Raw genomic sequence first — 27,394 nt, 5'->3', positions numbered from 1 at the left:
TCTTACTGGGCCTACCTACAGTGAAGACATGTTGTCTTGCGTCCCTGTCCCCGCCATACAAGCCCTCGGGCCACATTCACGAAGCAGTTACGCGAGTACTTACAAACCTGTACATCTTTCCTCAATCTTTGACGGCTTTGCTTACATTTATTAAACAGTTTACAAATATGAAAACTTCCCAAATCAACTGTTGTTATTGTTATAAACAGCCGCCTGGTGCTTCGGAGCTCATTAACTGTTTAATAATTGTAAACAAAGCCGCCAAAGATTGAGAAAAGATGTACAGGTTGGAATGTGCTTGCGTAACTGCTTCGCGAATCTGGCCCCTGGAGTATACCCGAAGTTTGTTCTAAGAGTTCTACTCCAAGCCCGGCCTGAGGCCAGGCTTGACTTAAAACCACTTGTACAATCAGGCTGTTGCTTGCAGCGCCCCGCAGGCTTACATATCCACAACAAACAGCTTGGGCCAGCACTTCTTCCCTAAACATGGTTTCAAGCCATTTCATCAATACGTCTGAGTATTTTGTAAGTTTAGATCAAGTCCCCTCTATAACTGCAGTCTGCCTGTGTCATTAGATTCAGTACCCAAACATATTTAATTAGCTCCATCCCTTGAATTCTAGAGCCAGTCTTGAAGGAAACTTCAGAAATTATAAATTTTCGAAGTTCCTGAAAGTTGTCCTGATGTTAGCCTCAGTGAGTGTGTGTGAGAGAGTGAGAGAGTGAGTGTGAGAGAGTGAGTGTGAGAGTGAGAGAGTGAGTGAGTGAGTGAGTGAGTGAGTGAGTGAGTGAGTGAGTGAGTGTGTGTGTGTGTGTGTGTGTGTGTGTGTGTGTGTGTGTGTGTGTGTGTGTGTGTGTGTGTGTGTGTGTGTACGTACCTGGGTGCGTGCGTGTGTACATACTCATCTAGTTGTGCTTGCGGGGGTTGAGCTTTGGCTCTCTGGTTCCGCCCCTCAACTGGTGTACAGATTCCCTTGGAATGTCTGCGGGTTAGTGAGGAATGCATGTGTGGCTGTACTGGACATACAGTGCACGCGCGCCCCTCCCCGCTCCGCAGTAGGGGCTCACTATACCCCGTGCTACATGGACGGTTCCTTCTGAGGAGGTAAATCTCAAAACACCCTCCCCGCTTCCCAGTACTGGCCGTGACTCACCACGGGGCGCGTCACTCCTCCCGCCGTCAATGGTGCGCCCTCACACACACACACACACCTTCCTGGAGAGGGTCGCGAGGCGTGTGGGTGGAGGTGTCTCCCCTGTGGCCATCGTCACGGTGTCTTGGCAGGATGTTAACCCTCCTGTAGGCTCAACATCCTCTACTGCCAGTGGCGCCACACGCCTCCTCCACACTACAGGGTAGCTTAACATACATTCGGAGAGCTGCAGTTGGCTTATAGAGCACCAATGACGTTGTACGTGCTTGTCTCAGGTCTTTGACCCTTCACCGTTCTCTCAATTGGCCATTCCGTTAAAAAAAATTGCAGCAATTTTGTCTGACCAGAAACGTACAAACCCAACCAACCCATCTAACATATCGAGGCCGATGGTCTGAGAACGTAAACATAACAATGCTTTAATTTATACTAATATGCCGCATTAGGCAAGAGGAAGGCTCAGCGCCCCCCCCCCCATCTTCCACCTGGAGTGTGTTGAACCTGCTGCTGTTGTTATAGATTCAGCTACTCGGAACAAGTTCCAAGCAGCACGGGCTATGGTGAGCCCATAACTTACCTGGCACAGGAGCGGGACAAGTAGCACGGGCTATGGTGAGCCCGTAACTTACCTGACACAGTAGCGGTGCAGGTAGCACGGGCTATGGTGAGCCCATAACTTACCTGGCACAGGAGCGGGACAAGTAGCACGGGCTATGGTGAGCCCGTAACTTACCTGGCACAGGAGCGGGACAAGTAGCACGGGCTATGGTGAGCCCATAACTTACCTGGCACAGGAGCGGGACAAGCAGCACGGGCTATGGTGAGCCCGTAACTTACCTGGCACAGGAGCGGGACAAGTAGCACGGGCTATGGTGAGCCCGTAACTTACCTGGCACAGGAGCGGGACAAGTAGCACGGGCTATGGTGAGCCCATAACTTACCTGGCACAGGAGCGGGACAAGCAGCACGGGCTATGGTGAGCCCGTAACTTACCTGGCACAGGAGCGGGACAAGTAGCACGGGCTATGGTGAGCCCGTAGTGGCACAGGAGCGGTGCTGTGTGTTGTTACACCTGCTAAACCCTTAAAATACCTTCCCCGTGAACCATGTCCCCCGTCTTAAATAGATAGAGAGGTTTCGCAACACAACTTAGGATGGAGCGCTGTTCAAACCACAATATCACGGAAAAAATAAAGTCACCGTTAGACAATTAAAACCAGACACAAAAAAAGCAAGAGAGACAGTAAACCCCCCGAGTGTAATAACGCTGCTGCCTGCGGTTGACCTCTTTGCTCGACTTTTTATTAGTATGAAGGTCGGATAACTGAGCCCTCGACACCAGCACGCCGGATAATGACGACCATTGTGGGCCGAGATGATGACGCGTGCGTGAGTGGGTGGGTGGGTGAGTGAGTGAGTGAGTGAGTGAGTGAGTGAGTGAGTGAGTGAGTGAGTGAGTGAGTGAGTGAGTGAGTGAGTGAGTGCGTTCTCGTTCTCGTTCTCTCTCTCGTTCTCTCTCTCTCGTTCTCTCTCTCGTTCTCTCTCTCTCTCGTTCTCTCTCTCTCTCGTTCTCTCTCTCTCTCGTTCTCTCTCTCTCTCGTTCTCTCTCTCTCGTTCTCTCTCTCTCGTTCTCTCTCTCTCGTTCTCTCTCTCTCTCTCTCTCTCTCTCTCTCTCTCTCTCTCTCTCTCTCTCTCTCTCTCTCTCTCTCTCTCTCTCTCTCTCTCTCTCTCTCTCTCTCTCTCTCTCTCCGTAAGTCATGTTTTCCTATCTTGAGCCCCTATTTATCCCTTTCTCTTACAACAATCCATCAAATAGCAATTAGCTAAATTAACAATAATGTGCAACTTTCATAAGTCAGATCACACTTATTTCAAGTATGTTCTCCAGCCAACTACCGCACGGAGCTGAGGCCACAAGTGGTCGTCACCTCAATCACGCCAATTGTTACTGTCCTGGCTTCATGCACCAGGTGGTCGGGGGGAGGGAGGAGGAAGAGAGAAAGGAAGAGAGAAAGGAAGAGAGAGAGAGAGAGAGGGGGGGGGGGGAGGGGGGAGAATTTCATTTAGTTAGTAGTAACAGTTGATTGATTGACAGTTAAGAGGCGGGCCGAAAGAGCAGAGTTCAACCCCCCCCCCCGCAAGCACAACTAGGCGTGTACACACCTTACTCCTCCTCCCCAGTACTGCCCCCCCTCCCCCCTCCCTCTCCAGCGGTGCCAAATATCAATAGTGACTAGAGTGAAGCATGGTTTGGTGCCTAGTAGAGGGGGGGGAGGGAGGGCCCAGGAGAATAATGGCATGCCACAGCACACACACAGGCCCTAGGGGGCCTCGCGGCTGAGTGGACATCGCTATGGGGTCGTAGTCCTAAGGGCCCGGATTCCATCCCCGGCCGAGGAACAAAAAATGGGCAGTGTCTTTCACCCTGATTCACCCTGGATTCCGGTTTTTCACCTTGAGTTAAACAGATGATACGGACTGCTTCCTAGGGATGTGTACACGTGTATAAGAAATATTTGTAGTAGACATAATAGAGGAAAAATATATTGATTAGAAAGGCGGGGTCCAAGAGCTAATAGGTCGATTCTGCAGCTACAAATAGTAAATACAAATAGCAGACACACACACACACACACAAAGAGGCCCCTTTTTAAGGGGCCTCGCTATCCATCGTAGCCTGGTGGATAGCGCGCAGGACTCGTAATTCTGTGGCGCGGGTTCGATTCCCGCACGAGGCAGAAACAAATGGGCAAAGTTTCTTTCACCCTAAGTGCCCCTGTTACCTAGCAGTAAATAGGTACCTGGGAGTTAGTCAGCTGTCACGGGCTGCTTCCTGGGGTGTGTGTGTGTGTGGCGTGGAAAAAAAAAAGTAGTTAGTAAACAGTTGATTGACGGTTGAGAGGCGGGACCAAAGAGCCAGAGCTCAACCCCCGCAAACACAACTAGGTGAGTACACACAAAAGCCGTGAGGAAGAGTGGCAGGGGTGTATCAGCGTCCCGACACACCAGGGGGCAGCTAACAGCCTGCACAACTACACGGCAAGTTCCCACGGTCAATTACCGCCTACCTCATCACCTACCCCGGTAACTCGCGCACTCTCCTCCCCAAGTGATCATCTACACATCCTCCTCCACGGAGGGCCATTAACAAAAACAGTTAAGCCAGGATTATAGACCATATGGACCTCCGCCAACCCCGCCGTATTGCCTGGCGCCCCATACACCCAACTTCCCTCCCCCCCTGCTTGATGGGGTTCTGGGAGTTCTTCTACTCCCCAAGCCCGGCCCGAGGGCAGGCTCGACTTGTGAGAGTTTGGTCCACCAGGCTGTTGGTGGACCACCCCATTTCATCTTTGATTCAGCTAACCCCCAGCACCCGGGCCACAACAATCACCTAACCCTCTACACTACATTACCTACAACACATCGTCACCTCACACCGGTAAGGTATTATAAGCAGAAAGCACTAAGGAAGTACGACTAAGGAGCCATTCATCCCACTAAGAAAGGTGGACAAGACAAACTACACCCCTCTGGATCAATAGCCAATACAGGGAAAAGGAAAGGAAAAGTAGATAAAAAAAGCGTGAGAAAAAGTAGAGAGCTAGTAAGAGGGGCCAACAGAAAGGTACAAGAGCGAGCCAGGCATCAGTAAAGCCGAATCAGGTGATAATTTGAAAACAACATAGTAGCAAAAGTTCGGGATCAATCCAAACTGCTTTAAGTAGAAAAAACAACAGGAAGAGACCATGTGATATGGCTAAGGAGTCAAGGGAGTAGTAGTAGTAGTCTCACAGAAACTGATAAAGTGGTGTGTGAAAAAACTGAACAAAGAGATTTCAAGGTCCACACAAAAGAAACAGGACGTGAGACGAAAGGAGACGGAACAAATACTATGTAACATATCACATTAAACACGGGGAAAAACACACACGGGAGAACTAGACACAACAAAAGCAACAGAATCAGATCAGGGGGTGGAGAACCCTCTCTAACATGAAGGCCATATTGTATTTAAGAGAACATTTCATAAAGCTGCATATTGTATTATGCGCTGTATACAGTCACCCATGTCGAACACAAACTTACATATCAAGTGTCTCATTAATTTAGACTGCTTTCATAGGTCACTATGAGTATTATAAAAAGCGGCAGGTTCCCCAACCCTGAACCAGACATAATATTACCATGCCTGCCAAAGGAGGCAGTAGAGGTACCGTGCCAAAGGAGGCAGTAGAGGTACCGTGCCAAAGGAGGCAGTAGAGGTACCGTGCCAAAGGAGGCAGTAGAGGTACCGTGCCAAAGGAGGCAGTAGAGGTACCGTGCCAAAGGAGGCAGTAGAGGTACCGTGCCAAAGGAGGCAGTAGAGGTACCGTGCCAAAGGAGGCAGTAGAGGTACCGTGCCAAAAGAGGCAGTAGAGGTACCGTGCCAACAGCTAACTAAAACTTCCAACAAAACACTTAAGACAGGAGATCTTCCAAAAATTAAGAAAAAGATAAATGTAGTCCCAATAGTCACAAAAGGTCGGCCATAAAGGAGGCACCAGCTTACAGAGCCGTACCACTGACAAGAGGCACCAGCTTACAGAGCCGTACCACTGACAAGAGGCACCAGCTTACAGAGCCGTACCACTGACAAGAGGCACCAGCTTACGGAGCCGTACCACTGACAAGAGGCACCAGCTTACAGAGCCGTACCACTGACAAGAGGCACCAGCTTACAGAGCCGTACCACTGACAAGAGGCACCAGCTTACAGAGCCGTACCACTGACAAGAGGCACCAGCTTACAGAGCCGTACCACTGACAAGAGGCACCAGCTTACAGAGCCGTACCACTGACAAGAGGCACCAGCTTACAGAGCCGTACCACTGACAAGAGGCACCAGCTTACGGAGCCGTACCACTGACACGAGGCACCAGCTTACGGAGCCGTACCACTGACAAGAGGCACCAGCTTACAGAGCCGTACCACTGACAAGAGGCACCAGCTTACAGAGCCGTACCACTGACAAGAGGCACCAGCTTACAGAGCCGTACCACTGACACGAGGCACCAGCTTACAGAGCCGTACCACTGACAAGAGGCACCAGCTTACAGAGCCGTACCACTGACACGAGGCACCAGCTTACAGAGCCGTACCACTGACAAGAGGCACCCGCTTACAGAGCCGTACCACTGACACGAGGCACCAGCTTACAGAGCCGTACCACTGACAAGAGGCACCAGCTTACAGAGCCGTACCACTGACAAGAGGCACCAGCTTACAGAGCCGTACCACTGACACGAGGCACCAGCTTACAGAGCCGTACCACTGACACGAGGCACCAGCTTACAGAGCCGTACCACTGACAAGAGGCACCAGCTTACAGAGCCGTACCACTGACAAGAGGCACCCGCTTACAGAGCCGTACCACTGACAAGAGGCACCCGCTTACAGAGCCGTACCACTGACAAGAGGCACCAGCTTACAGAGCCGTACCACTGACAAGTACTCCGTGTAATGTGCCGGAGAAAGTAACCAGGAGAGTAATGGAGCACTTGGCAGGGGACAAACTCTGTGATGCAAGGGCAGCCTGGATTAAAATGGGAAAAGTCATGCCTGACAAGCTTAATCGAGTTCTATAACAAGATTTCCAAATAGGACAGGAATAAGAATTCTAGGAAGACTGCAACTTCCTTGGATTGTAACTTCCTAGAATATCAAAATGCGTTTAATATTGTTCCTGGTGAAAGACTGGGATACAAGATGAGACAATCTAAATAACTGAGAAAACACTGATCAGGGTTAGGCGATACGTGAAGGACAACCACCACATTCAGAATAATTCAATAGCCACGCAACAGGTAGAGCGAGGCTAGTAGGCGGGGCAGAGCGCTAGTCCTCACTACCCTGTGTCACTCACATAAGCAGTAATAGGCAAGTATCCACTATCCTCCTCTTGCTTACCATAACTCTCCATTATCATCCCCATCACCATATCCTTTACAACCGTCGCCACACCATCACCCTCTGGCCTGTCCATCCCATCTCCACCTCTACGACCATTCCTCCCATTCCAGGGCCCCACTCTCAATCCCCCCCCCCCAAGATGCTACCACCTCCCCAACGCCTTCCCCCTCATTTCGGTCTTCCCCACCCCTCCCTCAGCATCTCCCGGGAACAATCAGTTCACCCCCACCACCTACGCACGTCCCAGGACCACGCCACTGACTCCTATCTCACAGCTTGTCAGTCGAGCACCAGCCGCCGTGGGAGTCAGACGTGTCCTCCCTACCTCGTGCGCACTTTACCACTCCTCCCATACTCTCCCGGGGGAAGGGATTCTTTTAAAAGATAAGCCGTGATTCGAGGAAGTGAAGATAATAAGTGATACTTTAGGAATTACCCGAATTATAATTATTTAAAGCGGAACAATTCGAGGTGATTTCGGAACATCAATCAGGCGACGCTTAGTAGTGTATTGTTAGTAAACATTTCCACCACCGGACACTACTAATATAAGTATATTCGTAAGTATTTACCCGTCCCGTCTATAATATACATATATTCCTCTATATATATACCTCTATATATATTCCTCTATATATATAATATATATACATATATTCCAACAGCCTCTATACCAGTTTTTTTTTAATTTCACTCTGCAAAAAAAAAACTGCCAAGGAAATACACATAGCCATAATTATGTTCAAATTCTGATGTGACAAAATGCTTTTAAAACAATGACCAGCTTACAATGCTCTTCCGGTGAACCCGGCCAAGACAATGGCATTCACTCAGACAAACTCTTACCACCTTTTTACTGCCCAAGCAGCGCAAGACAATGACATTCAGTGACCAATTTACAAGACATTTCCTCCAGAGAAGTTACACACAAGACGACCCCAGGTCACCACCACCCCACGTCAACCCTTCAACACAATTCACACACAATTACATATCTTCACTGACTTCCTTCACACCCCTGCCCCCCCCTCCTCCTCCTCCCCGTGTTGATAAACAAATGAGCGTACACGTGTCCTCTAACCCCCGAATCCATTGGCTTGTATCATAACAGTTAAGAGGAACACGGGCGGACGCACCGTGAGTGTGGTGAGTGAGAGTGACTACTCAGTCACCGGTGGACTCCCCGGTCACACTCCACATACACCCACCTTGACAAGACCAGACTCCAGACTACACACGTCGTAAGACATCGCCCAGTGTACCCGTTCACGCACGCTACACACACCAGCCCTCCCCGACCTCCCCGCCGTTCAACTAGGAACTTCCTCAATCAAAACACAGGAGCGCGGGAAGCCTATGTTTCTGGTGTTTATCTGTAGTAGTGCCTTGCCTTTACGCACACCCACGAACATCACAAGTCCATTCACACCCTACACCACCCCGGCCACACCATCCTACACCACCCCAGCCACACCATCCTACACCACCCCGGCCACACCATCCTACACCACCCCGGCCACACCATCCTACACCACCCCGGCCACACCATCCTACACCACCCCGGCCACACCATCCTACACCACCCCGGCCACACCATCCTACACCACCCCAGCCACACCATCCTACACCACCCCAGCCACACCATCCTACACCACCCCGGCCACACCATCCTACACCACCCCATCCACACCATCCTACACCACCCCAGCCACACCATCCTACACCACCCCGGCCACACCATCCTACACCACCCCGGCCACACCATCCTACACCACCCCGGCCACACCATCCTACACCACCCCGGCCACACCATCCTACACCACCCCAGCCACACCATCCTACACCACCCCGGCCACACCATCCTACACCACCCCGGCCACACCATCCTACACAACTACAGACCTAAGATAAGGAGAGACATTTACGAACTGTTCAATCAAAATCAATCTTACGAACTGTTATTGTCAAATGCTCACAACCCCCCCCCTCCCCCTCTCATGGGCACCCATAAATATATTTTGTATATAGAAAATATACAAAATATAAATTGGCAGAGATACACAACAGTAAATGTACATGGTACAGTTACGGTCATTATCTGTGTACAGTGATGTACTGTTTCTATCATCTGGGAGACTTGCCTAATGGCTCGCCACGTGACAGACGAGACCAGTCTCTCACTCGCTACTCACCTATTATCAAAATGGCCGATCAACAGTTATGAAACCGGGTCCCAAGAGCTGAGGCAAATGGACCCGCTTCCGTCTGTGGGCGACACAGCAAGGTCACCCGAGCCTTCACCTCAACACCACCCATACCAGGATGGCGGTTGTATGTGTACTCTACACAAATGTGAACAGTATAGGGCATGTTATCCTGGCTACTGATAAAGAATAATGCGCAAGTTCAAACTACACTCCAAAAGTATGTTCACCAGACCACACACTAGAAGGTGAAGGGACGACGACGTTTCGGTCCGCCCTGGAGAATTCTCAAGTCGATTGTGACTCATCGCCTGCATAACACTCCAAAACTGTACAGAGACCTGGTTGATGGGGTTCTGGGAGTTCTTCTACTCCCCAAGCCCGGCCCGAGGCCAGGCTTGACTTGTGAGAGTTTGGTCCACCAGGCTGTTGCTTGGAGCGGCCCGCAGGCCCACCACAGCCCGGTTGGTCCGGCACTCCTTGGAGGAATAAATCTAGTTTCCTCTTGAAAATGTCCACGGTTGTTCCGGCAACCTCTACGTGGTCAAATTCCTGTTATCAATGTACAGGTATCTGAAATTCATCGCGTGCTTGAAGAACCAACAGGCACGACTAACCCGCTTCTCCGTTATCAACTTGCAGCAAAACAATGCAAGGTCCACTTGGAGCCTTCACCGATCTCAAAATCGAAGTTAAACAAAGCATTCAATCGTACTCCTGAGGTGCCAGAGCTGTAGTGGAGGTGACAAAAGAGGCGAGGGGTTCATGTAGTGGTGACTGATGAAGATTAAGCCACCCAAAAGGTGGCACGGGCATGAATAGCCCGTAAGTGGTGTGGCCCTTTTGAGCCATTACCAGTATCATTAGATGATACTGGAGATCTGTGGAGGTGACGGGGGAGGTGTCATGTAGTGGGTGGTGGTTGCTGTTTCAGATTTAGCTACTCAGGACGAAGTGTCCATGTAGCACGGGCTATGGTGAGCCCGTTAGTGGTGGTGTTGGCTGGGGTTTATATGGTGAGGTAGTGTCGGTGGCAGCAGGGAGTATAGGGAAAACGTGGTGGTGGTGGTAGAATGTTGGTGGGAAGGGGAGGTATGGGCAGGGGGGTGGCGGGGCATGTATAGGAGTAGCAGCAGCAGCAAGAAAGATGGCGCCCTTGGCCGCTTTAGAAACATGGCGCCAGTCAGACCTGACCAACCAACACACTGACCCCTGGGAACCATCCGACGAGCCTCGGCTCACCCACCCGAGGGTGAGTGGGGGGCTAGACTCCCTTGCCTCAAACTATACCTCCCTGCCCTCGTACCCCTGTGCTCCCCCCCCCCCCCCACACATCCCCCTCCTCTTTGTTGATCATTACCAAGCTTACATACTGTGTAAGCTTGGAATCTTACAACAACACTGTGCTTGTGAGATTCCACAGCTGTTTGGAATCTCCAAACAGATTCAGATTCTGTTGTTTAAGATTCAGCTACTGAGAACAAAAAGTTCTAAGTAGCACGGGCTATGGAGAGCCCGTAGCTGACTCACCCAGCACAGGAGAGGGGCTGATGTGTGTGACCACTGTGCTGCTCGCCTAGTCTATATATAACGGGTTACATAGTGTAGCTCGGCCGCTACCTGGGGTCACCAGATATAACAGTTTCCCAGGATGGTTCCTCATTTAGCACACTTCATATATATACTATGAGAATATCCTCAAATATTCGATAATGCTCGAAATATTCGTAATATATTCATAATACTCTAAAGTCAAAAAGCTCCTGATACTTTATGCCATACATGTTGATTCGTTGCTTGCAATGAATTACCTCTCATATTATATCCATATTATATCCTTAATGTTAATGCTCTATACTGCTGTTGGTTCTAAAGCAAATGTTTAGCGCCTAATAACAGTACTCTCTGACCCTCAGTGTTTATCACTGCAATTCTCACAGGTCTAATTTCTTGCAGTGTGATTCGTTTTAACAATGGTGATTGGGATCACACACAGAGATCACACTAACGTGATGCATCAAATGAACAAATCCACAAGGGCCGTGACGAGGATTCGAACCTGCGTCCGGGAGCATCCCAGACACTGGGATGCGTTTGTCTAATTCGAGATCGTGTTTGTTCGTGTAGATTTTAACTGCCTTCTGTGTCATGATGTGATGGGTACTGTTCTTGTTAGACCCCCCCCCCTACATACACAGTTAGGAAGTGATGTGGTCGAGGCTGACTCCATACACAGTTTCAAATGTAGATATGATAGAGCCCAGTAGGCTCAGGAACCTGAACACCAGTTGATTGACAGCTGAGAGGCGGGACCAAAGAGCCAAAGCTCAACCCCCGCAAGCACAATTAGGTGGGTGAGTACAGTTGTTCCAAGAACTAATAACTCGATTATGCAGATACAAATAGTAAATACACACATTGATAATGTCAAGGGCCCAACCATGTGAGAGTCGGATATACTAAGGACTCTACTCGTTTCCCGGGCGGAAACTCAGGTGTATTTAGGGAGGCTTGGTGGGAGACCGGACCGCGGAGCCGTTGATCCCTGGAAGGTACACAAGGTAGACCATAATGGAGAGAAGTAGAGGAAGGAGCCAACCACGAGCCAGACAGGCACACGACGGGAAGCGTTTGACCACAGTCACCTCGCTGGCCTCTTTATGACCCCCGCAAACTTGGCACGCCTGCCTCACAACTCTCCCTGAACACACACACCTCTCATTACTACAAGCCACCCATGTAATGCTCCTCCACCACGTGGTAACGGCTGGGGTGCGTCCCAAGAGATAGGGGTACGCACATATGCTGGTACACACAACAAATGGCTACTAAAGTTCAACCCCCAGTAAATGTAAGGTAATGAAACTAGGCAGTAGAAACAGGAGGCCAGACACAGGATACAGAATGGGAGATGAAGTCCTTCATGAAACAGAGAAAGATCTAGGAGTTGATATCACACCAACACACTCTCCTGAAGCCCACATCAAAAGAATAACATCTGCGGCGTATGCGAGGCTGGCTAACATCAGAACTGCCTTCAGGAACCTGTGTAAGGAATCATTCAGAACATTGTATACCACATATGTCAGACCAATCCTGGAGTATGCGGCCCCAGCATGGAGCCCGTATCTTGTCAAGCACAAGGCGTAGCTTGAATACGTTCAGAGATATGCCACTAGGCTGGTCCACAAACTAAGAGACATGAGTTACGAAGAAAGGCTGTGAGAAATGCACTTCACGACACTAGAGTAAGGGGAGACATGATCACTACCTACAAAATTCTCAGAAGAATTGACAGGGTAGATAAAGATAAACTGTTTAACAAGGGTGGTACGCGAACAAGGGGACACAGATGGAAACCGAGTACCCAAATGAGTCACAGGGACGTTATAAAGAACTTTTCAGTGTCAGTAGTTAATGGATGGAATGCACTAGGAAGTGATGTGGTGGAGGCTGACTCCATACACAGTTTCAAATGTAGGTATGATAGAGCCCAGTAGGCTCAGGAACCTGTACATCAGTTGATTGACGATTGAGAGGCGGAACCAAAACGCCAGAGCTCAACCCCCGCAAGCACAAGTAGGTGAGTACACACACGCGCGTGCACGCACTTATACACGCCTTGGGAGTAATGCAGAGGAACAACAGGACGCCCTCTGCGGCTTCCCTCACGACTTCCCCGCCAATCTCCTTCCTTCCTTCCTTCCGCGACATTGAGCTGTCAGCCACAGGTAGCTAAATGAACAATAGTCCCCCTCCTCCTCCTCCTCCTCCTCCTGCTCCCCCCCTCCTCCTCCTCCTCCTCCTCCTCCCCCCCCTCCACCTCCTCCCCCATCTCCCGCACCTGACTCAGACAAACACGCTCCCTACGTCTGTAATTAACCACCGCCCCCAACAAGTGCATCGAAACGATTTTTCTGGATAAATTCAAGAATTCGACAGCTTCACACCTCGTGTAAATGAATATCTCACTTATAAACCAGAAGAATAAAACGTAAAATACACAATACAATTAATATTCGCACTCGGGGAGAGCGCGGCGAGGGAGATTTCAACGCACATCCAGTAGGAATCCTTCAGTCCGCTAAACACTACTTGGGGGGGGGGGGGGCTTTCAGTTCTTTTGTTGCCTATACCTAGGGCAAGGAACAAAGCAGCATTGGTGTTAACAGTAGGGGACTTGGGTGAATCACTCTATGGATGAGCTGGGGAGTTGTATCCTCCTGTATCCGGGCTTGGGGGGCCAGGAGCCAGATTCACGAAAGCACTTACGAACGTGTACATCTTTCCTCAATCTTTGACGGCTTTGGTTACATTTATTAAACAGTTTACAAGCATGAAAACTTGCCAAATCAACTGTTGTTATTGTTATAAACAGCCTCCTGGTGCTTCGGAGCTCATTAACTGTTTAATAATTGGAAACAAAGCCGCCAAAGATTGAGAAAAGATGTACAGGTTCGTAAGTGCTTTCGTGAATCTGGCCCCAGGTTCCTCTGTGGGGTACTGGTGGTAGAGACTGAAGAGGGTACATGTGACAGTACACCCACTCAGTCACTCCTACCAACATTCTCACCGATACTGTCTTATTAACCTATACTTCAATACCCATAACTAACATTTTTCTGCCAGATGTTAAAATTGTGCACTTTGTTTACATGGAGAATGGATATAAATTTGGTGATACTGATACTGCCAAAAACAGATCAAAACGACGAGTGAAGGGGCCTCGTAGCCTGGTGGATAGCGCGCAGGACTCGTAATTCTGTGGCGCGGGTTCGATTCCCGCACGAGGCAGAAACAAATGGGCAAAAGTTTCTTTCACCCTGAATGCCCCTGTTACCTAGCAGTAAATAGGTACCTGGGTGTTAGTCAGCTGTCACGGGCTGCTTCCTGGGGGTGGAGGCCTGGTCGAGGACCGGGCCGCGGGGACACTAAAGCCCCGAAATCATCTCAAGATAACCTCAAGAAGAAGACACATGGCCATATGCGGGCGATGAGTCACAATAACGTGGCTAAAGTATGTTGACCACACCACACACTAGAAGGTGAAGGGACGACGACGTTTCGGTCCGTCCTGGACCATTCTCAAGTCGAAACGTCGTCGTCCCTTCACATTCTAGTGTGTGGTGTGGTCAACACATGGACACAGGTCTTGCGGTGATGGCGACGGTGATCATGGTGGGTGACGCGGTACGAGGTGACATCCTGCATGTCACCTAATAACTAAGACGTTCCTTCAACACTACCCCCCCCCCACACCCCACCCCGAAAGCGCCATCTCCCTCCCCAACAACAAAGAAACTACCACCACTTACACCAACAACACATTCTATCTCCACTTTCTCCAAGTGACACAGCCAGCCACGAGAGCAAGATCCCAACACACAATGAAATCCTAATAGTGTGATATAATAATGAGAAATCTTACCTGGAGGGTAAGATCTTACTTACATACAACTTAAACAAAAAGAAACTGCGGAAGACCTATTGACCCGTACAAGGGAAGGGAATTTTCAGGGAAAAACGCCAAGCAATTACGACTATACATAGCACTGAGAAGGGATCAGGATAAGGATTTGGGATGGGACGCGAAGGGAAGGAATGGTGCCCAACCACTTCATGGCCGGTCGAGGATTGAACGCCGACCTGCATGAAGCGAGACCGTCGCTCTATCGTCCACCCCAAGTACAAGGGAACTCCTATTTATATCTATTCAAACACTCTCGTATCTAACCTTCGCACGTCTCAAGCAGTATTCCACACTATCAGTAGCGTCAATAGTATGCCTTACCATTGGAGACTTTCAGCTCCGTGGAGAGGGGGGGACCTGCTGCCTGGGTAACAGCTTCTCCCCCGTATCAACCTACCGTGGCTTTGTGCCCTGGTGAGACCACTCCAGACCAGGGCGACACCAGAGTGCAACTCCATAGTCTCCTGAGACTGATGGATGCCTACTACTACTAGTAGCGTCAATAGGACCATAGATCAAGTGAGAGCACTAAGCCGGTACGATTGTATAGCACTGGTAAGGCATATGAGGACAAGAATCTGGGATATGAGGCTCGAGTGAAGGAACGCTGCCCAACAGCTTGGACCACTGGGGATCGATAGAACACTGACCCCGCAACAAGCAAGGTCGTCACTTTATCAACCGGTCGAAGTAAATGGGAGCAACATTAGGCCAAAAAACACTTTCTTTGCTAAACACAAGCCACCTCGGCACAAAGAAATCACATATTAACATGGTGTATAAATGAGAACATATGTAGGATCCACAAGGAAGATTCGAACCTATTCTCTGGGTACCTCCCTAAGCAAAGGTCTTGGACCACGGACACCGTGACAGCCACCTCTGAACAGCCTCCCTCAAGCCCTCGACCACACCACACACTCCAGACGGTGAGTGTGGTGTGGTCGACACCAATGACCCCCCTCCCCCCACCCAACCCCAACCCAACCACACCACCAATAACAACAACGCTGACGTCACTACCATCCATCCAGCCATACCTCGGGTACGTTCTTGACTCCCAATCGGAAATCCCGGGTTCGAATCTCAGGCTGGGCAGAAGTGGGGGGGGGGGGGGGGAGTATTTCGTTCCCTCCCAACGCCCCGATTCATCTGTCATCAAATAGGTACAGAGTTAGACAGCTTGTTGTATGGTTGCGTCCTGGGAAGAGGCAGGTCAGTAGTTCCACCCTTAATTGGGGAGGGGGGGGGGGGGGAAGTAGTTCGACCTTCGTGGTAGGGACCTCGATAAGCCCAACAGACATACATACACACTGGGTGACTGTCCCCCGACACATGGATTTAAATAAAACAATAAAGACTGCAAAAGGAAACAGAGAAGTACACGTCAAGTCACAACAGAGGTGACAAAGGTGACCACCGTTACTTACTGTTACCAACGCGGCTAGTAACAGTAAGCGACGCTACCCACTGTCACCATTCCTAACAGGTAACAAGTGGTCAGTCTTGGGAGGAGGGGGATGGTTACCTTGAGATGATTGCGGGGCTTAGCGTCCCCGCGGCCCGTTCCTCGACCAGGCCTACTCCTTGCTGGACTGGTCAACCAGGCTGTTGGACGCGGCTGACCTAATTTAATGGGATATCACTCCATGATCACATTTATCAGATGCTATTTCAAAGTTTGTGTATACCACATCTGCATTCAGTTTTTTTTCTAACGCCTCTGATTTTGTCGTAGTGGTCGAGTAGCTGAGAATGGCATTATCTTCCCGCTCTAAATCCTTGTTGGTCTGGGTTTTGAAGTCTTTAGTCTCCATAAAACTGGAGATATAACTCCTGATCACTCTCTCAAATATTTGTATTATGTGGGACGCTAGTGCAACGGGTCTATAATTCTTTGCCAATACTTTGCTCCCTCCCTTGTGCAGAAGAGCTATGTCTGCTGCTTTAAGCGCATCTGGTATCTCCCCCGTGTCCAATCTCTTCCTCCACACTATACTGAGTGCCTGTGCGACTGGCAATTTTAATTTCTTTATAAATATTGATTTTATATTGGCCCCGGGGCTGAGTGGATGGACATGTTGACTAATTCTCTTTCAGAATCTGCAGCGTTCGCGTTGATAGTTATATTGTCAGGGGTTAGGATATCACTCATAAAGAAGCTCTCCAGATCTTTCACTTTCTTGCTACTTATTGAGGTGCCAAACATGTCCTCATACTGATTTTTGGGGATTTCACGAATTTCTTTGTCGTACCGTACTTCCCTTGTAAGTATAGGCCCAATGGTGGAGTTTTTTTTATTTCGAATATATGGAGAAATATTTTGGATTTTTCTTTATCTCCTATATGACATTCAGTTCGAATTGCATTTTGCAATTCGTTCGAATCTGGTGTGACTGCTTCAGTCTGTTCAATTTTTTCAAATCTCCGTGTTTAACATATTGTGTGTAGGGACAGTTGGGTGTGGCTCGGTGTTGCCGCCACACCCCAGCAACACAAGCATCTAACACTGTGTTCCTCTTTTCAGACGATGTTGTGGCGAGTGTGGGTGTTGTGTGTGGTGGTGGGTGTGGCGCAGGGGCAGGAGAACACGGACACCATCAACACCAAGGCCTCCAGCATCCCCGGGTACGTGGAGCCCACCTCCAGCACCACCACCCCGCCCCCCGTCACCACCTTCCGCCCGGAGTTCCGCCCGGAGTTCCGCCCCGAGGCGCGGGCGGCGGTGACCCACCTCCAGCACTTCCCTAGAGTCTCCGCCAACCCGTACTTCATGGCTCCCTACGAGCCTTACTCCCTGGAGCCCGCCCGCACGCGCGCCGATGGCACCACCAAGAGCAGGGCGCCCGTCGACGCCGCTTTCGACGGTGCCAGCGGGGCAGTGCTGGACGCCGGCGACAAGTACACCACCCTGGACCGCCTCCAGAGTGAGCGGGGCGCCCCGCCCCCACTCCCCCGCCCGCAGAAGCACCAGCTGGGCGGCCTCCACCCTGACGAAGTCTTCTACGCCGACGACGACCTCCTCATCATCAAGGGCGGAGGCTTCAACTCCGACGCCTTCGAAGAGCCGCGACAGCCGCTGGACGACGAGGACGACTACAGGGAGGGCTCCCCCAGCAGGGTGTCCCAGGTGGTGGTGGCGGCGCGCCCCTCCCCCCACCAGGAGTACAACGGCAACGTTCCCGCCATCGTGCCTTACACGCCGTCCCGCTCCCACCACCCCTTCGCCCTCTTCGTCGGAGGAGCCTCCGCCAGCAACTACGTCCTGGTGCCGTACGTGCTGCCCGAGGGCGCGGCTGCTGACGGAACCCTCACCAACACCATCGACGGCGCCAGCCCTCAGGTCAGGCGCCCGGGTCTCGCCGTGTCTTACGTGTACCCGCGGCCCTACCCGCCCTTCCTGCTGCCCGTCGCGCACCCCGGCGCCCTCGGGGCCTACCAGGTGTCGCCGCAGCACCCCGGCGCCCTCACACTGCCACACTCCCTGCACGGGGACACCGACGTCAACTACAGGCACCCGAGGCCCGCCATCAACCCCGACGCCGAGCTGCTGCCAGAGACCAACAACTTCCCCGCCCACTACCCCGGCAGGAACCGTCGGAGGGGGGGCGGCAGGCCCAGGCTCTGAGACCCCCCCCCACCCCTCCCCCCGCCTCAACCACATCACCGTATTATTCCACCGCTGTGACTCAACACTTGTTAGCCCCCCCACCCACATGCACGCACGCACGCACGCACGCACGCACACACACACACACACACACACACACACACACACACACACACACACACACACACACACACACAAACTTCTGCTCCAAATCACTTGCCGTTCATCTTTGTACAGTAGTATTTTAAGCATAGGTAATTGACTTTATATATTACATATATATGAAATATATTAATAAAATAATGTTATTTTATGCGATGTTTATTTACCTTTACGGGGACGAGAGTAGACCCAGAGACACGCTCGCCCTACAACACAAGATACAACACATCCCCTGTATCATCACCGCTACAGTACCACCTTCATCCTCTCCCTCTGGCACACCCATTATAAGGTTTCTCTCTCACTCACTCACAGGCTGGAGTATGTAGCTCCAGCCTGTATCATCACCGCTACAGTACCACCTTCATCCTCTCCCTCTGGCACACCCAGTATAAGGTTTCTCTCTCACTCACTCACAGGCTAGAGTATGTAGCTCCAGCCTGTATCATCACCGCTACAGTACCACCTTCATCCTCTCCCTCTGGCACACCCAGTATAAGGTTTCTCTCTCACTCACTCACAGGCTAGAGTATGTAGCTCCAGCCTGTATCATCACCGCTACAGTACCACCTTCATCCTCTCCCTCTGGCACACCCAGTATAAGGTTTCTCTCTCACTCACTCACAGGCTAGAGTATGTAGCTCCAGCCTGTATCATCACCGCTACAGTACCACCTTCATCCTCTCCCTCTGGCACACCCAGTATAAGGTTTCTCTCTCACTCACTCACAGGCTGGAGTATGTAGCTCCAGCCTGGAGTCTATACCTAGTTAAACACAAGACAAAGTTAGAGAAGAGTCAGAGGTATGCCACCAGACTAGTCCCGGAACTGAGACGTATGAGCTACGAGGAAAGCTAAGGGAGCTGAATCTCACGTTCCTGGAAAATAGAGGGGTAAGGGGAAACATGATAACCACCTACAAGATTCTCAGGGGTGGACAAGACAAGCTCTTTAGCACGGGTGGAACACGAACAAGGGCACACAGGTGGAAACGTAATATCCAGATGAGCCACAGACACACTAGAAATATTTTTTTTCAGTGTCAGAGTAGTTAACAGATGGAATGCATTAGATTGTGATGTAGTGGAGGCTGACTTCGTACAGTTTCAAATGTAGATATGATAAGAGCCCAGTAGGCTCAGCAACCTGTACACCTGTTGATTGACAGTTGAGAGGCGGGACCAAAGAGCCAGAGATTAATCCCTACAAGCACAACTAGGTGAATACACACACACTCTCTCTCTCTCTCTCTCACACCCACTCTCTCTCTCACCCACTCTCTCTCTCTCTCTCACCATCTCTCTCTCTCTCTCTCACCCACTCTCTCTCTCTCTCTCTCTCACCCACTCTCACTCTCTCTCTCTGTCTCTCTCTCTCTCCCTCTCCCTCTCTCATTTTCTCTCTTTCTCAGCTTCTAACGTAGATGTAACTGAACTAAACCTACATCTTTATTATTAAAACTACATTGCCCCCAAATACTGAGGTCTGATAGAGAGATGATCACACACTCAAGGTGTCCACATAAATAAACTGTGAATTAAAGTACCGGCATAAAATAACACTGCAATCCGTTCAGATGTGATGCCCCCCCCCTCCCATACAGACGGGCAGCAGCACCCATCTACCAGAGTGACGCAGCAATTACCAAGATGGCCAAACACCACCTGTGGCAGGTGGCTGCAAGGCAACCAAGCTACCTGCCAATCCTGAGCACTCCCCTCCCCTGTGTAAACTCTGTGACCAGGAACTGGGTCACTCTCTCTCCACCATCACGTTATTGACTGTCTTAAGTCATTATACACCCCCCCCCCCCTTCCACACCTGGCGGCATGAGGTACCTGGAGGTATGAGGTACCTGGAGGTATGAGGTACCTGGAGGTATGAGGTACCTGGAGGTATGAGGTACCTGGAGGCATGAGGCACCTGGAGGCATGAGGCACCTGGAGGCATGAGGCACCTGGAGGCATAGTTATTCTATCCACTCCCGCCCTGATGACGGGGTCCCAAAGCATCATGCGAGACTGGGTTACCGTCTCAACAGGGTTACAGTACCGCGCGGTGCGTGACAAGCTGCCAGAGTCATCATCATAATGTCCGTAACGCTGTGCGTATTAGAGGCTTAAGGCATAGTGTATATACTTGCTCTATCTACAAGTCCAACAGCCTTCTTCAAACTCATTTGGCATGTTTGTACGTTTCCCTTAATAAACATTATTATTATTGCTATTATTTGGTCTAGGGGGAGAAGGGCATAAGTGATCGTGTACACTTATGTCGTTCATGAACAAAATAGAACAACTAGCTCTTGTGCCTTCCCCCCCCCCCCCCCCTTCAGTCTCTCTTCCACCTTCCCTCCCCCCCCCCGTTCCACCAACCCTCTGCCGTCCCCACCCTCCCCCACAAACAGGGTCACCCCAGAAAGTCACCACTCTCTCCTAATTAGCCTCCTTCAGGCAAGCCACGGCAACTAAACTCATGACAATTAGGCCAAGAGCGAATATTGGTCACGGGCACGCCAGCTGTCTCCACCAGTCCCAAGATGGCCGGATACGAGGTACCTGGCTAAATATTGGGTTGAAGATAGGGTGGCTGATTTACGTAAGCAATTACAGGGGTACCATAACACCTAAGGGGGATTCTCTGGATTCTTTCAAGCGCAGGTTAGACATGTATAATTGCTGTTTCGCTCGAGTCAATAGGCCTCGTTTATTCCTCCAAGGAGTGCCGGACCAACCGGGCTGTGGTGGGTATGTGGGCCTGCGGGCCGCTCCAATCAACAGCCTGGTGGACCAAACTCTCACCAGTCAAGCCTGGCCTCGGGCCGGGCTTGGGCAGTAGAACAACTCCCAGAACCCCATCAAGCAGGTATCAACCAGGTATCATAGTGTTGTGTATGGTATCTTGTCACCTCGTGGTGAGAAATGATCCTGGCGGCAAGGTGACCACATAAACAGTGGTCTGGTTATGATACGTCCGCGAGAGTGGGCCATGAACAAGCCACGTCAGTAATGGCCACAATTACGGATCTAAAGCAGACGAGAACTGACAGCAGCCATGTTTGGATCCTGTCGTGCAAGGTGCCCCCGGCGGTGTGGGGCAGTGACGTCATGAAGGTCGGAACCCCCCCCCATCCCCCCCTCCAACCCTTCTAGACAGGGCCATCAAGACATGAGGAGGGCGAGGACAGTGCTAACCCTCATATTACAGTAGCTACTCTTCCGCTACAGTGTGCTTACCTATCACTGACTACGGCAAAGAGAGGCCTAACCTTTTATGCCCCCGCCTACTAGCCTTGTATCGCTGGCGTTTCAACTTAACTACTCTGACTTTCAAATTCTTAGTCACAGCACCGCTCCTGTGCCAGTTAAGTCCACTACGGGCATACAATAGCCCGTGCTACTTGTCCCGCTCCAGTGCCAGGTAAGTTACAGGCTCACCATAGCCCGTGCTACTTGTCCCGCTCCAGTGCCAGGTAAGTTACAGGCTCACCATAGCCCGTGCTACTTGCCCGCTCCAGTGCCAGGTAAGTTACGGGCTCACCATAGCCTGTGCTCCTTGTCCCGCTCCTGTGCCAGGTAAGTTACGGGCTCACCATAGCCCGTGCTACTTGTCCCGCTCCAGTGCCAGGTAAGTTACAGGCTCACCATAGCCCGTGCTACTTGCCCGCTCCAGTGCCAGGTAAGTTACGGGCTCACCATAGCCTGTGCTCCTTGTCCCGCTCCTGTGCCAGGTAAGTTACGGGCTCACCATAGCCCGTGCTACTTGTCCCGCTCCAGTGCCAGGTAAGTTACGGGCTCACCATAGCCTGTGCTCCTTGTCCCGCTCCTGTGCCAGGTAAGTTACGGGCTCACCATAGCCCGTGCTACTTGTCCCGCTCCTGTGCCAGGTAAGTTACGGGCTCACCATAGCCCGTGCTACTTGCCCGCTCCAGTGCCAGGTAAGTTACGGGCTCACCATAGCCCGTGCTACTTGTCCCGCTCCAGTGCCAGGTAAGTTACGGGCTCACCATAGCCCGTGCTACTTGCCCGCTCCAGTGCCAGGTAAGTTACGGGCTCACCATAGCCCGTGCTACTTGTCCCGCTCCTGTGCCAGGTAAGTTACGGGCTCACCATAGCCCGTGCTACTTGCCCGCTCCAGTGCCAGGTAAGTTACGGGCTCACCATAGCCCGTGCTACTTGCCCGCTCCAGTGCCAGGTAAGTTACGGGCTCACCATAGCCCGTGCTACTTGTCCCGCTCCAGTGCCAGGTAAGTTACGGGCTCACCATAGCCCGTGCTACTTGCCCGCTCCAGTGCCAGGTAAGTTACGGGCTCACCATAGCCCGTGCTACTTGTCCCGCTCCTGTGCCAGGTAAGTTACGGGCTCACCATAGCCTGTGCTCCTTGGAACTTGTTCCGAGTAGCTGAATCTATAACAACAACAAATTCTTAGTCAAATCGGGCCTTGAAAGTTGTGGATGGAGGTGGCTCCCACAACTACTTCTTTCAGCCCATTGCTCTTGTTGACCTCCCAACACACAGGGTACGAGTATCTGTCCTAACCAACCTTCCGCCTGTGTCGCAAGGGGCTGCTACTGCTCTTCACCGTCATCCGCCAAATCTACTCATCCGGGCAACAGCAAACACGCGCGCGCTTCCCAGAATGAGAAGTACCCGCCTGGGATCACCGACACCAATGCACATGAATGAGAATTCCTGGGTAAAACACACTGCCAGATCAACCCACAGTTTCCGGCGATGACCTCAGTGTAACGGCATTACGGAACCTCTCTTGCTCCAAGGACACACACACCAATTACCGTACGCCTTAACTGCTTGCAAGTATCCGTCTTGCTGAGGACAGCCGTCACAAGCACCAGGATTGTGTGTCAACCTTACCTTGAGGTGCTTCCGGGGCTTAGTGTCCCCGCGGCCCGGTCGTCGACCAGGCCTCCTGGTTGCTGGACTGATCAACCAGGCTGTTAGACGCGGCTGCTCGCAGCCTGACGTATGAGTCACAGCCTGGTTGATCAGGTCAAGCTTAATAATGATCCCCAGTAACGTTTAATGTGGCCCAATGTACGTTTTTTCTGCGCCTGAGAGGATTATTGCCTCTTAAGAAAGCGCGATCGCCTGAATTGAGTGTGCACGCGTAAACGCGAGTGTGAGTTTGCACACGCGCGAGCATGTGCTCGTGATCAATAAATAGCCATTTACGTCTCACACGATGATGATCTCCGTTAAAACCTTATATTTGTTTACGCGCGATGAGCTGGTATCTTAAGAGTATCTTGAGGCAGGCGAGGCTGTGGTCAGAGTTACGGGCGTCCCTGACGGGGTATGGAGGTCACCTGGTCCACACTCTTCATAGCGGACCGTGTCTTAAAAAGAGTTAACTCAAGTCCGCATGTTCGCTGGGTATGACCTTACCCACGGGGGTTTGTGTCGTGTTCTCACTAACACCGTTTTGCGTCGCTCCATCACTGTTCTGCGTCATGTCACACTAACACCGTTTTGCGTCGCTCCATCACTGTTCTGCGTCATGTCTCACTAACACCGTTTTGCCTCGCTCCATCACTGTTCTGCTTCATGTCTCACTAACACCGTTTTGCGTCGCTCCATCACTGTTCTGCGTCATGTCTCACTAACACCGTTTTGCGTCGCTCCATCACTGTTCTGCGTCATGTCTCACTAACACCGTTTTGCGTCGCTCCATCACTGTTCTGCGTCATGTCTCACTAACACAGTTTTGCGTCGCTCCATCACTGTTCTGCGTCATGTCTCACTAACACAGTTTTGCGTCGCTCCATCACTGTTCTGCTTCATGTCTCACTAACACCGTTTTGCCTCTACCTATGATGATATAAAGCTTAACTGAACTTGAGAGTAAACATATGATATATAAACGTACACATAACATAAACAACGCACACAAGATGCAGCCAGATACACAGACACGCACACAAGATGCAGCCAGATACACAGACACGCACACAAGATGCAGCCAGATACACAGACACGCACACAAGACGCAGCCAGATACACAGACACGCACACAAGATGCAGCCAGATACACAGACACGCACACAAGATGCAGCCAGATACACAGACACGCACACAAGATGCAGCCAGATACACAGACACGCACACAAGATGCAGCCAGATACACAGACACGCACACAAGATGCAGCCAGATACACAGACACGCACACAAGATGCAGCCAGATACACAGACACGCACACAAGATGCAGCCAGATACACAGACACGCACACAAGACGCAGCCAGATACACAGACACGCACACAAGATGCAGCCAGATACACAGACACGCACACAAGATGCAGCCAGATACACAGACACGCACACAAGATGCAGCCAGATACACAGACACGCACACAAGATGCAGCCAGATACACAGACACGCACACAAGATGCAGCCAGATACACAGACACGCACACAAGATGCAGCCAGATACACAGACACGCACACAAGACGCAGCCAGATACACAGACACGCACACAAGATGCAGCCAGATACACAGACACGCACACAAGATGCAGCCAGATACACAGACACGCACACAAGATGCAGCCAGATACACAGACACGCACACAAGATGCAGCCAGATACACAGACACGCACACAAGACGCAGCCAGATACACAGACACGCACACAAGATGCAGCCAGATACACAGACACGCACACAAGATGCAGCCAGATACACAGACACGCACACAAGATGCAGCCAGATACACAGACACGCACACAAGATGCAGCCAGATACACAGACACGCACACAAGATGCTATCAGAGATACACACATAAGAACAAGGTAACTGCAGAAGAACTATTGGCCCATACGAGGCAGCTCCTATTTATAATCACCCAATCCCACTCATTCATTTGACGTTTTCATTTGACGTTTTGGAGGACGAGTGCTGTGGAGAGACTGTGGATCGCGCAAAAGGGAAAGCAACGAAGAGAAAGGAAGCGCAGGCCCCTCAGAAAGTAAAGGAAGTACCTAAGCAAACATTAGTTGTGGGAGATTCCCAGATAAGGTATTTGGATAGAACGTTTTGTGCTAGAGATAGGGGGAACAGGTTAAGGGTTTGCTATCCCGGAGCTGGCATTGGTGATATTATAAACAACATGAATGATATTATGGCTGGTAATGGGAACAATCCCATTATTTGCATTAGCGTGGGAGGAAATGATGTTGGTCGAGTCAGGAGTGAGGAACTGATTCAGAGGTATAAAACAGCCATAGAGTTAGTTAGGAGCAAGGGAGGAATCCCGATCATATGTGGCATTCTTCCAAGAAAGGGAGTGGGAAATGAATGGATATCGAGGGCACTTGGTGTCAATTGCCGGCTGGAAAGATATTGCAAATCAAATGCAATATCTTTCATAGACAACTGGGAACACTTCTATGGAAGAAATGAAATGTATGCTCGTGATGGGGTGCATCTATCGAGAGCTGGGGTTGTTGCTGTTGCGAACTCGCTAGAAGAAGTGGTTAGAGGTGTTTGTTTGGGTTTAAACTGTTAGTAGATAGAGGTATGGGAATTGATTTGGAGGAAGGAGGTAATAAAAGTATGTGTTTGTGGGAGAAAGGAATTGGCAAAACGATCAGGGAAAGAGAAGGTCCGCAAAATAACAATTCACTTAGGGTATATTACACTAACAGTAGAAGTCTAAGAAATAAAATTAACGAATTAAATGCTCTTGTCTGCACAGAAAAAATAGATATTATTGCACTTACCGAAACGTGGATGAATGTAGAAAATAGAGAACTATTAGCTGAATATCAAATATATGGATTTAAACTATTTCACACAGATAGATATATTAGACGAGGAGGTGGAGTAGCCATATATGTTAGGGACAATTTGAAATGTAGTCTCAAAGAGGGAATCAAAACAGAGCCACACACAGAAACTATTTGGATTGAATTAAACGAAAAAGCTAATAATATTATAATAGGAGTAATATATAGGCCACCAAATTTAGACAGAATGGAAGCAAAGCATCTATGGGATGAAATATCTAGAGCATCTAGATCTAACAGTATTTATGTCATGGGTGACTTTAATTTTAGCGGAATAAACTGGTTGAACAAAACAGGGAATAGTGAAGCAGAAGATTTTCTAGAATTAATTGACGATTGCTTTCTTACGCAACACATTAAGGAACCAACACGGGAAAATAATATTTTAGATTTAGTGTTAACTAACAGGGAAACGCAAATTAATGACATCGAAATAGGGAGTGAGCTAGGGAGCAGTGATCACAAAGAAATCAGATTTAGCATAGAATGGAATAGACCAGTAGGAGAAAATTCTGTTAAAGTGCCAGATTTTCGAAAAGCTGATTTTAATAGCCTAAGAAATTTTTTGGGTCAAATTGATTGGAAAGGCTTGGGTATGGGGTGTGGGCCGGTCTTGGAGCGAGACATGAACCCAGCGATAGGTGACTTAAATGGGGATTTCGATGTGGATTCAATATATAACTTATTTAAGAATATTCTAAACAAAGCACAGGAACGTAGTATACCATACAAATTGAATAGATCGTATACTAATGACCCAAAGTGGATAACAAAGAATTTGAAGAACCTTATAGGTAAAAAGAGAGCTTGGTACAAAAGGATTAAAAATGGGGAGGTCACTTTAGAACAGGAATTCGTACAACTGGTTAGAAATGTTAAAAAAGAGATAAGGAAAGCAAAAAGAAACTATGAAGTTCGCATAGCAGGGCAAGCAAAGACAAATCCTAAAGGGTTTTTTCAGTTATATCGTACTAAGACTAGGGAAAGGATAGGTCCATTAAAAACTGAGACAGGTCAAATAACAGATAGTGATGA

At 50.1% G+C, this 27,394-nt stretch overlaps 2 protein-coding genes across 2 annotated transcripts in view; one reads left to right on the top strand and one right to left on the bottom strand.

Moving 5' to 3' along the window:
- Naa15-16 (N-alpha-acetyltransferase 15/16) overlaps positions 1-27,394 on the bottom strand; it is a 167,031-nt gene that overhangs the window by 99,255 nt on the left and 40,382 nt on the right. The window lies entirely within an intron of this gene.
- Positions 7,369-18,702, top strand: LOC123775168 (uncharacterized). The gene is made up of 2 exons (XM_045770113.2): positions 7,369-7,665; positions 17,307-18,702. The coding sequence occupies exon 2, from the start codon at positions 17,310-17,312 to the stop codon at positions 18,405-18,407; it is 1,098 nt and encodes a 365-aa protein (XP_045626069.2). The 5' UTR covers positions 7,369-7,665; positions 17,307-17,309; the 3' UTR covers positions 18,408-18,702.

This window comes from Procambarus clarkii, chromosome 92, assembly GCF_040958095.1.
Source record: "Procambarus clarkii isolate CNS0578487 chromosome 92, FALCON_Pclarkii_2.0, whole genome shotgun sequence".
NCBI classification, from domain to species: Eukaryota; Metazoa; Arthropoda; class Malacostraca; order Decapoda; family Cambaridae; genus Procambarus; species Procambarus clarkii.
The sequence above is the reverse complement of the archived record's forward strand: the minus strand, read 5'-3'. Positions and strand labels throughout refer to the sequence as shown.

Bases quoted from the DNA above. Each gene is read 5' to 3' on its own strand.
- LOC123775168 (XM_045770113.2), top strand. From the start codon at position 17,310: ATGTTGTGGCGAGTGTGGGTGTTGTGTGTGGTGGTGGGTGTGGCGCAG.